General features: G+C 47.0%; 1 protein-coding gene across 2 annotated transcripts in view; it reads right to left on the bottom strand.

The window, feature by feature from the left end:
- Nucleotides 1-15,745, bottom strand: part of KPNA6 (karyopherin subunit alpha 6) — a 400,095-nt gene that overhangs the window by 305,999 nt on the left and 78,351 nt on the right. For both annotated transcript variants that reach the window (XM_069223331.1, XM_069223332.1), the window contains one exon: nucleotides 9,054-9,149. In XM_069223331.1, coding sequence (XP_069079432.1) covers nucleotides 9,054-9,149 — 96 coding nt within the window. The remainder of the gene's footprint in view (nucleotides 1-9,053; nucleotides 9,150-15,745) is intronic.

Raw genomic sequence — 15,745 nt, 5'->3', positions numbered from 1 at the left:
TGGCGTTGAAAGGCCCAAGGATCTGGCCGTGGCTCGAGAATCCTTGAACCTCTCAAGCGCGGAGTCTGCCTTTTCGCCAAAAAGGCGAGAGCCATCAAAGGGCATGTCCATCAAGCTGGACTGAACATCCCCTGAAAAACCAGTGGAACGTAGCCAGGCGTGGCGACGAAGGGCCACTGACAATGAAATAGCTCTGCCCAGTGAGTCGGTAGTATCCAAGCCACACCGGATTGTAAACTTGGCTGCATCTCTCCCATCCTTTACAGCCTGGGTGAGAGTGTCCTGCACGCCCTCCGGGACCTGGGGCAGCACTTGCGCCACCGTATTCCATAAAGTATGGGAATAACGGCCCAATAGGCAAGAGGTGTTTACAGACCTCAATGCCAGGCTGGAGGAAGAAAACATCTTCTTCCCAAGCTGATCCAGCCTCTTGGATTCCCTATCCGGGGGAGCGGAAGGGAAGGCACCACGTGAAGTAGAGGCTTGGACAACCAAGCTCTCAGGAGTGGGGTGTTGTGTTAGGAAACTAGGGTCGCTGGGAGCGGGTCTATGGCGGCGACCGACCGTCCTATTCACAGGAGCCCCTGTGCTGGGTTTGGACCACGTACCCAGAAGGACGTCTGTAAGAGCCTCATTGAAGGGCAACAACGGTTCCGATGTTGACACCCCCGGCTGAAGCACTTCTGTCAGGATATTTGTCCTGACTGGTTTAGTTTAGTTTAGTTTATAGATTTGTAGAGCGCATGGCTACCCGGGGGCATCCCAGCGCTAAAGTACACCATGAATGTCGGAAGAGCCAGGGGAAGCAGATTAACTGGGAAAGAGAATGGTTTTAAACTTCCTCCTAAAGAGAAGTTCAGAGGATTCCTGACGGCATTCAAAGGGCAGGGCATTCCAGAGCCGAGCAGCCCTGATGGAGAACGAATTACCTCCCCATGATCTCTTGACTGAAGGGATGTAAACCTGTCGAGAAGAACGAGATCTAAGAGGTCTAAGGGGCGAGTAAAGAAAGATACGTTTTCTAAGGGAAAGAGGACCCTTATTGTGTAAGGCTCTGTGAACAAGACACAGAGCTTTAAACTGAATGCGCTGCTTAATCGGGAGCCAATGAAGAGCTGCAAGTGCTGGTTTAGCGGAAAGATGCCTTGGGGTATTCATGAGAAGTCTAGCTGCTGCGTTCTGCGTAACCTGCAGCCTCTTTATTACATAATCTGGAGAACTAAGATATAGGGAGTTCCCGTAGTCCAGGCGGGAGAGAACTAGGGCTTGTACAAGAATTCTTCTGGCAGAGAATGGCAGAAGTCCAAGAATCTTCCTGACACTTCTAATTAAGCCGAAGCAGATCGAGGAGATTCTTTTAGCTTGTGGCTCCATAGTTAAGCGTGGGTCAAGCAGAAAGCCGAGGCTTTTTACTTGTGTTATTGGAGGAGGCAGGCTGTTAAAAGCCTCAGAGTACATAGCCAGAGGGGCGGTAGGGGCGCAATTACCTATAATCATTACCTCTGATTTGCTGTCATTAAATTTCAGTTTCGACAGGGTCATCCAGTCCCCAATATCTTTCATGCAGTCGGCCAGGTTGACAGAGGGGGAGTCCCTACTACTAGAGAGGGAAACCACCAATTGCGTGTCATCAGCATAAGTGACCATAGAGAGGTTATAAGGAGCGACTACTGTGGCCAAGGATGACAGATAGATATTAAACAAGGTGGGGCTTAAAGATGAACCCTGCGGGACTCCACAAGATAGAGACCTGACGTCAGACAAAAAAGAGCGATCCAAAACTTGAAAGGATCTTCCCGTGAGGAAGGAGGAGAGCCAGGCAAGGGCTGGACCTCCTAACCCTATCTTGGAAAGTCTATCAAGGAGAAGAGTATGATCGACAGTGTCAAATGCTGCACTAAGATCAAGGAGGATAATAGCAGCATGACCACCTTGATCTAGAAGTTGCCGAGCAGATTCAGTTACAGTAAGGAGTGCCGATTCTGTACTGTGATGAGTTCTGAAACCCATTTGAGAAGGATGTAAATGATTGTGGCTCTCAAGATGCCTGGTCAATTGCAGGTTCACGTGCTTCTCCAGAATTATTGCCAATATAGGAAGAAGGGCAATGGGTCGATAATTATCTAAGACAGAGGGATCCATCCTAGGTTTTTTTTTAAGAGAGGCTTTATGATTGCATGTTTGAGGGAACTGGGAAGAATACCAGCGGACAAGGAATTATTAAGTATTTCTGTCAAAGGACCAACAACAATATCTGCTGCCTTCAAAAGAATAGAAGGAGGGGCCGGATCCAAGGGAGAACCCGATTTGATATTGGCAAGAAAATTCCCAATCAGAGTAACTGTGAGGGGGGAAAAATTGGTTAACTGGGTCATACCCATAGGAGAATTCATCTCCTGTCCCATGAGATTATTCTGAGAGGGAGATGGAGGAAAACCGGAGTATATCTTGTTAATCTTGTCTTGAAAGTGAGCCGCTAATACATTACTATGCATAATAGAAGCTTCCACCGGGGAGGACGGCATAGGGGGTAAAGTGAGCTCCTTGAAGATCTGAAAGATTTCTTTCTGAGAAGTGGACGAGTTCTCTATTCTACTGCTGTAATATAGAGCTTGTGTTGTCTTAATATTATGATGGTAAAATCTAATAGCTGATCTATAGGCTTCTTTAGCAGAAGGATTATAATCTTTTCTCCAAATTCTCTCAAATTTTTTACAGTTCTTTCTAAGGTCCAATAGAGAAGACGAAAACCAGGGACTAAACTTATGAGCAGGTTTTTTCACCCTTAGTTTGCAAGGCAAAACTGAGTTTAAAGAGGTAGAAATCCATTTGTTAAACAGGTCCACCGTATTAATGGAGGCATGGTCACTGGCTAAGGGAGAAGCACAGAGTGCCATATGCCAAGTGCTAGGTACCAACTTCGACCAAGCACGACCCATTGTGGTGCACCTGGGCTGTGTCTCTCTAGGAGCATCATAGGGAAACGTAAGTGACACTAAATAGTGATCGGTCCAGGGTAGAGGTAGAGAGGAGGAGAAGGTAAGATTAGGGATATTACTAAAAAAAAAGGTCTAAAGTATGGCCTTTCGTGTGAGTTGGACCAGTAACATGCTGGTCCATACCCATAGAGGTAAAAGAGGCTAATAATGATTTAGCAGATGGACAGTTAGGATTGTCTAGGTGGATATTAAAATCACCTAGGACGGTTAAGTTAGAGGCCTTCCCAATAGAACTGGCCACTGCCTCCGGGATAACTTCTAAAAAGACTCCACACGGGCCGGGGGCGACAGAGAAGGATTCCTGAGAAAGTATAAGTAGACGACAAGCGCAGAGAGAAGAACATACTTTCACATCCTGGAATTTCCAGTGGGAATGTTGAGCATTTAATGGAGATTTTGTGAATAATAGCTATACCGCCACCTCTCATATGAAGTCTTTCTAAATGAACTATAGAATAGTTAGGGGGTAAGGTACTGCATAAATCTGCTGAAGAATCTCCATTCAGCCAGGTTTCAGTGAGAAACAAGGCATCTGGTGATAGCTCTTCAAGGAGCATGTGAATATGTAAGGAGTGAGCCGCTAGGGAGCGGCAGTTAAGCAGTAATAGCTTACCTAATTGATGGGAGGAGGTATTAGAAGGCGAGATGAAATTGGGAGCCCAAGAACAACTAGAACAGGGGGGACACACAGACGACTGGTTAGGCCCTACAGGAGTGGAACATATCTGGGTGTTTCTAAAAGCATAAAGATGTGAAGCTGAATACCTAAAACGAGCAGCATCTCTGGGCCCTGGGCTCGTCAGGGCGCAGACGGGCTTGCCTTAGGCGCGCCTTCGGCACCGTAGGCAAATCTAGGTCCAAGACCTCAGCTGCCCTACGCACCAACATAGCGAAAGAAGCCCCCTCCTCTGTAGCCACATTAGGAGGAGAGAGCATACCAGTATCTGGAGATGTGTCCAGTCCACTGGCCTCCCCTAGATCCACATACCAGTCCTGTTGCAAACCTGATTCTAAAGGGTCCTCCGACCCCTCCAATTCCTCTCCTGCGTCTGGCTGTTCCAAATAATGCTCAGACAATGATCTGGGCCGAATCGGCTCCGTCGAAGTCGGAGTCGACGTCGTACGTCGCTCCGGATCATCCGGAATAAGGATGGGGCTGCCACCGTTATTGGATCCTGAGGTCCCCAACGGCGCCGAGCCGCCGGCGACGAATCCGAAGGGGCCCCTGCTGACCCCGCGGGGCCCGAAGACCCACCCGAGGGTACAGCCCGCTCAAAAACGAGACGCATGGCCTCGTAAAATTCTTTAATTTGAGCGGGGGTCGATCCGGTCCCCGGAAAGGGGGGGAAGACGCGGAGTTGACCCTGGCGACGGCTCCGCAGAACCGCGCTCGGAACGTCGACGTTCCCTAGACGCGTCGACGGGCGTGGCGAAGACGAAGTCCGCTTGGACTTCTTCTTCTTCTTCTTGTGCCTCTTACCTTCCGATGACCTCGAGTGCGAGGAAGAGGACTTGGGGCTCCGGGAGCGGTGCCGCGACCTCCTCCTACTGCGGGACCGTGACCTCTGCGGAGTCGCGCTGACCGAAGACGAATGTCGGGCCGCAAGAAGCTTAAGGGATCCCTCCCTCAAGGCCTTCGGCGCCATGGCCCGACAATCGGAGCACGAGGTGGAATCGTGGTCCTTGTCCAAGCACCAAAGACAAACTCGGTGCGGATCCGTCATCGACATGGTGCGATGACACGCACCACACGGCTTGAATCCTGTCTTTCTCGAAGACATGACTCCAAACAGCCCAAAAAAAAAGTCAACAAACCGTCGAAGCAGGGTAGCTCTTTCAGAAACTGCGCTTAACCGGCGCGGAAGGAAAAGAACTGACGTATATGCGCGCCGAGACGGCGTCTATATAGACAACCGTGACGTCATAGACGACTCCAACAACGCTGGCGACACACGCGGATCCGAACGACGCTGTCCAACGGCGCGCGCGCAGGGTACTGCTCACAAAAAACTCCGGATTCGAAGCTGACGACAGGGAATTCTAAGGTAAGGAAGCTGCAGCTAGAAGTCTCTATCAGATCTTGATTTTCACTGGGTCATCCAATGTCGAAGGCGAAGAGCTTGAGGGAGCGTTCCCTGAGTGCCTTGGGTGCACGGCGCAGCAATCTTCACCAACCTTTGAGTTGTGATCTTTCTTGAGGCACCTTAGACAGACCAAATGGTGGTCTGTCATAGTTTGAAAACAGCTGGATTCTTGGAAGACGTCCATATCACACCTAGAAAAAGGATTTCTACTAAAAATGGTTGACAAAAGACTTTTTTAAAACAGGGAAAAAGTGACTGAGGGGTAGCTCTTTATGGATCTGCGCAGTCTGGCTTGGAAAAGAAAGAACAAACCGACATCAATGCCTCTAGGTGGTCCCTATAGAGGTACCATCATTTAAGTTGATGCAGAGCCAAATGATGCTGGTTACCAGTGCACAGGAGTACAGCTCAAAAATTTCAAGAATCAGTCTGATGCCTGGGATAATTCTAACGTAAAGAATCTGGGGCTAGAAGGGACTATATGATGGAAGCCACAAGGACCAGATCTCACCATCACTCCTGTGTTTGAGGATGTAGCAGAACAGTGAAAGTCCAGGTGCTTTCCCTCTACCAAAGCTTAAGGAGCTGCAGTTGGTAACCAGCCCATAACTGTATGAAAACAGACAATGGAATACAAGTTAAGCATGAGCTTCATTAAGAAAAGAGACACACAAACGAAACTGAAAAATCTGCAATGAATTCAAGCAAAATGGAGACTAGAAGCACCTTGGAAAACATCAAAAGGACTGTAAGAAATTAGGTTATTAGCATAGAAATTTAAGTATCCCCCTCAAGTAATATTCACAATCTTTGTCAGGGTGAACCCTCAAAGTCAATAAATTAACCTCAGCTCAACCCCCTGGCACCTATGGCACTGAGCTTACAGACTTAATTTAGGGCAACATGTAAAGTATTTATGCAGTACCAAAACAGTAATAAAGTTGAAATGCAAAACAATAAGAATCCAAAAAAGAATTGGAAAAATGCAATGAACAAAAGGACACAAAATGCAATAGGGCGAATCAAGCTACGAATTTCATAAACGTTTTAGGTGGAAATACCACCAAGAAGGACAAAGTGCCAAAGATAGTCAATGATCGCGGCAAAACAAGACCAAGTCACAATTTGACACTGACCATGATGAAGTGCAGGTACGATACACCAACTGGGTTTATCCTGGTCAAAGATTTTAGCTTCTGATTTAAGTCTTTTAAGTACCAATCCACCACAGGAGTACACTTCTAAAGCCTGAGAGGACATCAGCCTTATGACCCTTGAAATCCAATTCTTTGTCCTGGGTACATATGAGAGCAGGTCCTGATCACCAGGGCTCTACTCAATTTGCAGACAGCAGGTGAAGTCCTCCTCTGATCTTACCCAGGTCCTGGACTGTTCTGAAGTAGGTGCCTGGAGATGCCACATTTACACATGACTCGAACTAGTGGGGACGACTGGGGAAGTCCTAACCAATGGTGTGAAGTTTACTGGGACTAGCCCCACACACACACTGGGCACTTTCAATATGGCCGAACTTTGGGTCACACTAAATTTGGTCTCTAAGGGCTGGTGTGGACGGTAATCCTTTAGTCTTCACAACCTCAGAGACAGAAATATGGTAAACCAAAAGCTTAGATTGTAGCAATCAAATTGTAGATACACTCAAACTGGTTAGAATCCTATTTCCCTACTTTGAAGTGTGCCCCAAAAGTGATAAGTAACCCTAGCAGAACTGGTAATCAGGCTTTGACACCAACGTTGTAAAGAGACCCTCTGTGATTGAGGCTCGACAGCTCGGGGGGGTCAAAAGAAGGGGTTTTCTAAAGCAGCAGTCAACATCTGCCTGTAGCAGGGAAGGAGTCTATGAAGTGCGTCCCTACTGTCACAAAAAATCTAGCAGATCTGTCAAGCAGGATGTGACATTTAAGCAGCATTTATTACTAATATCAAAAAGGTTCCTCAGCCCCACCCTGCACATTCTGTCAGGTTCAGATGGGGCATCTCTGCCCATTCAGATCAGCCTATTGTTCTAATGCCAGCAAAAACAGGGTTCAGCAAAAAGGCAAAGAATCCAGGGTAGCACTGCTAAAAGTGCAAATTTCCAACAAGCACCAAGTGCCTACTCTGATCACATGGGCTTTGGGACACCTGGAAATATGCATGTACTTTTTGTCCCTTATGGGTATTGTGCAATCAGAGAATCACACCCAGAAGGGCAGTGGTGCTCTGCACACAGCATGAAAAATAATTGTACACAGCAGTACTATAAAATAATACGTAGAAGGTGACAGCAACATACTCAGCAGTGTACAGAACACACTGAGAAACGCAGTGTGTGCTGTCGGCAAGACAAATTTGGTACATTTGTCTGTTCAGTTTAGGCAGATATTTCGTAATGGGAGAAGGAACAACCACTCATTAGCGATGAGTCAAAGGCATCCATTGGCATTCTAATGGCTTTGCTAATTAATTAACTGACAATGATATTTAGAGTTCGTTCTGGACTAAAAGGTCAAATGAGAACAGTAAGGTGCAGAGAGGGAGAGTATGTGACAACCAGTGTGGTGTGGATTCCTGGCTACTTTTCATTACTTCTTGGACTGCTGCTGCTTTGCTCTTTGAGTGTTGAAGAGAAATGGCTGATCTCACAGATGATGTACATATATATGGAGAAGGAACATGAGAAGAAAAATACTTGCATAGTTACAGCTGGCACATGGGATGATGGGACAAGTAACAGAATGATGTGATGTTCTGTAAAGCTGTTCTATAATCAATGCGAAATAGGAACTGATGCAAGTCTCAAAATACTGTAGCGTTGTTGAGCTGAGCATTAAAAATCAGGGCTCGAAAAATCCTCTCTACCACTCGCATTGGCAAGTCTTATTTGATCAGGTTGAGCTATTGTTTAATACTTACTTGTCCCTTCTGGCGAGGGGACACTGAAAAGTGAGGGAGCAATAAAAGATGTCGTTAAATCTTGTTCTTATGTCATATTTACTCTGTGTTCACAGAGGTCAAAAGTCAGTTTTCACAATTAATTTTCCTTCTGAACTGCAGAGTTCCAGGACTTTGTGAACTGTGTGACCTGCTGCTAAGAATGTAAACTAAAAGGCAATGTGTCAGGTTTTTCCTAACACACAACATTTAAATGACTAAACCAACTGTGCAAACATTTCAAAATATATTTCAGTAGTTGTGAAAACCCTTTTTTATATTTGTGTGATGAACAAATATTGTAATAGGATGAAAACAAATCAGAATACTTTACCTGTTAATGTGCAAAGGATATGATTTCTGAAAACCAATTTTCACAGATTGTTAATACACTATATAGTTTTATCAGTAAAGCTGCAAGTTAGTGGAGAGGTTTTCGGACATTTCTTGGAAAGTTACTGTGTGTAGATGACAATATGTTACCACATCATGGTTTTTAATATATTGATTACAAATTAGTGTTTAAACAAACCGAGAAACACTACTGCCCTGATGGCAATGTTGTTAGTAAACTAAAATAAGTCCTATGTTATGTGGGCTAGACCTCATATGTATGTGGGCTAGATTCTGTGATGCATGCAGCAAACTTTAGTCTACTTACTCAAACAAAAGGTTTTTTTTGTACTGCAGATATGCTAAGCTCACATATTTGATGGTGCAATCATATTTGAGAATTAAGAAAAAGGCACTCTATAAACTATTTGCCTAGGATCCCACAATTTGAGACCAGTTTAGGGGCCAAGTACATTACAGTTAGGTTGAGTGGATTATTTAAGTTGCTCGACCTGCAGGTCTAGTAACATTTTTATGATTTTACAAGCCCTGAAAATTCATAAGCACTTTAAAAGTCAACTAAATACGCACAGGGAGGTTTTCACTTCACTTCCCCCTTTTGCTGAAGCTCAATATATGAAGAAACTGTCTGTTGGCAACACTGTGCCTTGTGGGAAGACATCACACAGAAGATCCACCTTACCCCAGTTGTGGTAGATGTGACGAAGGAGTCCATAATGGGGCCATCATACATTGCAGAGTCTTCGCTGAACAGCTCTACGTTTCTTCGTTTAAAAAGCTGTCAATAAAAGAAAATAAAGAACTGATGAGTAAACAAATGGCTAGATTAGTGACTGGATCGATGGACGATTCAGGAGAGTAATGATCATGACAGGAACACAAAGCATTCAACGATTATTATCAAGCAAAGAAATATCTGGAAGGACTATATACAAAAGAGTCCCGCTATACCAAGACGTCATTGTGGCAATAAGAAGTTCTCACTGGCATGCCGACGTCAGTGTCACCATTTTTTACGTGCCTTTGAGGCGAACAGGTGAATTCCGACCTCACAAGAACAATATATTACACATCCAAATACAAATATAAACCACACTATCGGTTTATATAAAAACACCAAAAACATATATACATTTATAATAAAAGAAGTCTCGGTATGACCAGACAGGCAATGGGGAGGCGGGTGGGACTGTCAGGAATCCACAGGTAGCTACTGTATCCAGCAGAAAAAGCGTTACCGAAGTAACTTGTTCTTCTGCTGGATACAACTACTTGTGGATTCCTCACCTTATGAATGGAATCCCAAAGCAGTCCTGCACTCAGGAGGTGGGTGCCTGACTGGTCAAACCAAGAAATCCTGCAAAACAGAAAGTGCAAAATGGCCGTCCCTCCTAACTTCCAGGTCCAAGCAATAATGCTTCGTGAAAGTTTTGGAGGTAAGCCTAAGTTGCGGCCTTACAAATTTCAACAACTGGGACACCTCTAGGCAAGGCCGAAGTGGCAGACTTAGTCCTGGTGGAATGGGCACTAAAGGACGAACCTTCTCTGCTAGCGAATAACAAATCTTTATGCAAAGAATGACCCACCTGGAAAGAGTCCTCTTGTGGACGGCTCTGCCCTTCATCTTGCTCACATATCCAATGAAAAGCCGATCATTAACTCTAAATGATCTTGTCCTCTCGATGTAGAAACTCAGAGCCCTTCTTGGATCCAAGCGATGAAATCATTCCTCCCCCTTCGATGGGTGGGGAGGAGGGTAAAAGGGCAAGAGTGTTGTAGACTGTCCCATATGAAAGGGAGTGACCATTTTAGGAAGGAAGGCCGCCCTGGTACTCAGCACCACCTTGTCAGCATGAAAGGTTGTAAAAGGAAGTTTCACGCTAAGAGCCTGAAGCTCTCTCCCACGTCTAGCTGACGTGCTAGCCATTAGGAAAACTCTTTTTAAAACTAAACACCTCAACGAGCAAGAATGCATAGCCTCAAACGGTGAACCCATCAAAAAAGTCAGAACCAAATTCAAATCCCACTGAGGCATGACAAACGGAGTGGGAGGAAACGTGTTAGTTAAGCCTTTAAGGAAACTAATAACTATAGGGGACTTAAACAAGGAAGGCTGATCAGAAAGGCAAAGAAAGGCAGACAGTGCTGACAAATAACCCTTCACAGTCGCAGCTGCACAACCCTTCTGTGCCAAGGAAAGGGCAAAAGGCGAAATGCCAGGCAAATGAGCTTTTAACAGAAATTGCCTCTCTCCACACCAAGTAAAAAAAAATTGCCCATCTGTTGGCATAAACAGTCTTGGTGGAGTGTCGCCTGGCCAATAAGAACATCCACCACTTCTGGAGGGAGAGAAAAAGAACTCAGATTGCCCTGTTCAATCCTCAGACATTTAGGTGCAGGCTCTGGAGGTGCAGAACCTGCCCCTGCGAGAGGAGGTCTATCCTGTAAAGAAGACGGAGCGGTAGGCACAGTGAGAGTTGGAGAAGGTCTGTGTACTACACCCTTCTTGGCCAATATGGGACTATTAAAATGACTTGAGCCCGAACTTGGAGAATCTTCCTCAGGACTCAAAGAATCAAAGGTATGGGGGGGCGGGGACACGAAAAGCAACTGGTTGCACCAAGACATCTGAAAAGCGCCCCCCAACGCCCCCAGCATCGGATACTGGAGGCTGCAGAACGACAGGCAGTGCGCGTTCTCCTGAGTGGCAAACAGGTCTATCTGTGGAAAACCCCACATCCCGAAGATGTGAAGGACCAGGTCTGGATGGAGACGCCACTCGTGGTTGGCCGAGAAACTGAATGTCCGCATGAACGTGGAGAACCCCAGCCAGATGGTTTGCTAAGCAAATCCGATGGTCCTGAGCATAGGACCACAGCCTCTATGCAGAGAAGATAGGACCCTACTCCTCCCTGCTTGTTGATGTACCACATTGCGGTATTGTTGTCCGTCAAGACCTGACTGACTGCGAAGGGACAGGAGGAAGGCCTTGAGAACCAGACGTATCGCCCGCAATTCTAACAGATTGATGTGAAACATCTGTTCTACTGGAGACCTTTGATCTCCAGGTCCCCCAGATGAGCTCCCCTCCCTAGAGTGGAAGCATCCGTTAGGACCGTGGCCACCGGTGGTGGAAGAGAAAATGGCTTTCCTTGGGAAATGTTGCCATCCACAGCCCACCATCGTAGATCTGCTGCAGCGTCTCTGGAGATCGTTATCAGCTCCTCAAGAGCCCCTCTGTGTTGAAACCACTGCTTGCGGAGGCATCACTAGAGAGCCCTAATATGCCAACATGCATGAGTGACCAACAGAATGCAAGAAGCGAACAGACCGAGGAGACATAGGACCTTGAGGACTGGAACAACCGATCCACTTTGAAACACTGGAATCAACGGCTGAATGTCCTGAATCCACTGAGGCGGAGGATAGGCCCAATTTAATGTGGTATCCAGTACTGCCCCTATGAACAGGAGGCGCTGAGAGGGCTCCAGGTGAGACTTGGGCACATTCACTGTAAAGCCCAGGGTGAACAACAACTGAGTTGTCATTTGTAGATGATGCAGCAGAAGCTCTGGGGACTTGGCTTTTATGAGCCAATCGTCCAAGTAAGGGAATACAGATACTCCCTTCCTTCTGAGATTTGCTGCAACCACTGCTATCACCTTCATGAAGACTCGAGGTGCGGAAGCAATACCAACAGGAAGGACCGCAAACTGGTAGTACTGCGACCCCACCACAAACCAGAGATACTTCCTGTGTGACTTGAGAATGGGGATATGAAAGTAAGCATCCTACAAGTCGATAGACACCATCCAATCCTTCTTGTTCAACACCATAAAGCACCTACGCTACAGTCAGCATTTTGAATTTCTCCTGTTTGAGGAACCAATTCAAAATCCTCTGATCCAGGATAGTCCTCAATCGACCATCCTTCTTGGGAATCAGGAAATATCTTGAATAGCAACCCTGACCCCTTTGCTGCTCTGGAACCAACTCCACTGCACCTTTTGATAAAAGAACTTGAATCACCTGCTGCAGCGACAGATGATCTTGTGACCAAAACGAAGGACGTAGAGGGATGGGAGGGGGAAACTCCCAGAAAGGAAAGGCATAACATTTCCCCACAATATTTAGTACCTAAGAGTCCGAAGTGACTAACTCCCACTTGTGGAGAAAATTAAATATCCTGCCCCCTACGGGAGACGCATGACTTAAAATGGATGGAAAACTAGGGCTGCTTTAATTGTTGTGCTCCCGCAGAGGAAGAGGATGAGGCGAGGTGCTGCTGGGTGGCTCCTCGTGTCCTTACCCTCCCCCACCCTCTAAGTGATCTATATAGAAGGTTGGCAGGCTGTTGAGTTGTGGACTGAGGTCTTCCACGATAAGCGGCTCCACGGCCAAACACCCTAAACCTCCGAAAGGATCTGAAGGGAGTAGATGTAGAGGCCTGCAGTCCCAAAGATCTCACGTGGCCTTGCTGTCTTTGAAGTGCTCTAAAGCAGAGTCCGCCTTGGCCCCAAACAACTTTTCGCCGTCAAAAGGGAGGTCCAATAAAGTTGCCTGGACATCAGTCGAAAACCCAGAAGACCTTAGCCACACATGTCTCCTGGTAGCCACCGAAGTGTCCGCGGCCTTGGCTACTGAGTCTGCTGTATCCCGACCAGACTGGATGATCTGTTTGGCCGCAGCTTGGGAGTCCAACAGGAGCTCGTCAAACTGCCACTGCAGATCCTGCGGCAAATTAGGCACTACAGCTTTAGCCATGTCCATCAGGACATGAATATATCTACCCAGCACACAGGTAGCATTAACTGATTTTAGGGCCATAATGCAAGATAAGAAAGTCTTTTCAGCTGCTTGCTCCATCCTCTTGGACTCCCATTCCGTTGGAGTATCAGGAAAGGAACCAGGTGCAGAACGAGGAGAACAAGAAGCCTGGACCACCAAGCTCTCATGAGTCGGATGTTGAGATAAAAATCCTGGCTCTCCAGGAGAAACCCTGTACCTCCTTGCTACAGTTCTGGACACAGCTGAACACATAACAGGCTTTCTCCAAACCCCCAAAATAGGCTCCAAAAGAGCATCATTGAAAGGAATCAGGGGCTCCGAAGTGGAGGAAGGAAGTAATACCTCCTTTAAAATGTTTGTTTTAACCTGAGAAGATGGCAATGGAAGCTCCAAAAAATGTCCAGCCTTCCTTATGACCGAGTGATAGGAAGCCACCTCTTCTGTAAATTCACCCAGGGATGAAAGATCCCACTCAGGGGAGGTATCCAGTCCACTAGCTGAGTCCAGACCCTGAAACTCTCCCAAGGGCTCAGAAATATCTCCTTCCTCCAATAATTGCCTCTGGTATTCTTGCTTGTCTTGCTCTTGACCTCAGCCTGGCCTCCAACCTCGGCATTGACAGAGTTAGCCGACGCTGACTGCTTCAAGACAGATGGATGTGGCAAAGGAGAAGAAGGAGATGCACTCCATCTCGACCGGGACCCACCCGGCGCCAGAGTTGACTCCATCGGCGCAGCTGGAATCATATGATGCAACGTTTTTGGCACCAAACCAGCACCCTCAGCCTGATCGAAAGGCTCAAACGGAGCAGACTTGTATGGAGCCGGAGAGACCAAGGAAAACGCTAATGGACCCGTGGGACCAGCTGGTGCACCAGCATTTATTAAAAATGTTAAACATAGTGTTCAGAAAAGCCGCCGGATCCACTCCCGGAGTTGGGAAGGCAGGAAACCTTTGTTCTTCATGCGGTGCTTGGGTCGGATCCAGGACCTGGGCCAAATACTCCTGAACCAACACATGCGAAAAATGAGTTGGAGGACTTGCCGGGAACTCGACCACCGCGATGAGTTATGGCCCGGAGAAGCCTGCGTACTTTGAGGTCGGGAAGTAACAGTAGGACTGACCTCCCACGACGTACGACGTCGTCTAGAGGGAGAACGAGACCGATCTCTTGAAGAACGGTGTCAAGAATCGTGCCGGCGCCGCTTCTTGTGTGACCTCCATGACTTATGGGATGACAAGTCCCTTGTCTTGGACCTCAGGTGACTTCTGTGTCTTTCTTCGCCTTTGCTAAGAAGAGCTTCTCTTTCTTTCAACACCTTTGGATTCATCCTTTGGCAAGAAACGCACCCTTCCACGTCGTAGTTTGAACTAAGACACCATAAACAGTCTTCATGAGGGTCAGTGACTCACATACAACTCCCACACTCATGACAAGGCTTAAAACCTGACAGGTGGAGACATTTTAACAGGTACAATAAGACACTTTCGAAACAGCAGCTGTTCGAGAGCTAGGAGAAAACCGTTAGCACCAAAGGCACGGAAAAAAAGAGAACGGACGTCATGCCGAGAGCTGTGCAATTGTGACATCATCGACGTGAAGAGCTGGGAAGAAAGCTTCCATCGAATGCTGGCGCACTGGGAGAATTCATAAGGTGAAGAATCCACAAGTAGTTGTATCCATCAGAAAAGTTATGTTCCACCACTAATCGATCTTTCTCAACTTTCTGATTCCCATGTCTCAGTACCTTCATCCGAGATGGGGGTTTCCCTGTTAGTTTCAAACACCATGCAAGGAGGGGGGGGGGGGGGGGGGAGCTTCAAGCCAGTCCAACGACCACTCTGAATCAGCGTACTATCAGCTGTAGCTCACCAGTGGAGACTGTGGCCTACCCCACTTTCAGCTCCCAGTGTTCCAGCCTTCCCAGTCAAGCAGGAGGCGGCAACTGGTACGGTGCTGGGTTGGTCAGCGGAGACCAAATTTTCAGCCGGGACAGCATCTGGAGAGGCCGGGGCCTCTAGGCAAGCCCTGTTTACAACCATGGACACCATGTCCATGGCAATTTTTTTTTATCAAGCAGACAAACAGGAAACCCAGGTGGACTTACTTAACGTATTGGCAGTCCATGTTGTGAGCATTGACAAGAAACTTCAAGGTAAGAACAACCTCATCAAAAGGGCTCAGACTCATACTTACACCCAGCAAGTGCAATTTCAATGTGTCATCACTGGAGACAACCCCCCCAAAACTACAGAACTTCTAAATTAAATCTTGACAGAAGTCAGGGCTCAAGCTTCAAGATCTCAGAATGGGCTATGTAAGAGGGCCGGGCCCACGCAAGAGAATCTCCATGAGAGGCCGTAGCAGACGGTGAAATTAGAAATCGAGAACTAGTAACCAGCAATACACAGGCAACAGGCCCCTCCCAGCAGAAGGTAACTCAGAACTCCATTGGGCTCAAATTACTCTGCAAGCAAGTCCCATCAAGGAAGGGACTGCAGGAGATGCCCTACCAGCCACCGTAGCAATTAAGGTCTCACCTACTAAAAGAGATTAGAAACGTCTAAGGAAAGCCCATAAGAAGG

This window comes from Pleurodeles waltl, chromosome 3_1 (genome assembly GCF_031143425.1).
Source record: "Pleurodeles waltl isolate 20211129_DDA chromosome 3_1, aPleWal1.hap1.20221129, whole genome shotgun sequence".
Taxonomy (NCBI): domain Eukaryota; kingdom Metazoa; phylum Chordata; class Amphibia; order Caudata; family Salamandridae; genus Pleurodeles; species Pleurodeles waltl.
The sequence above is the reverse complement of the archived record's forward strand: the minus strand, read 5'-3'. Positions and strand labels throughout refer to the sequence as shown.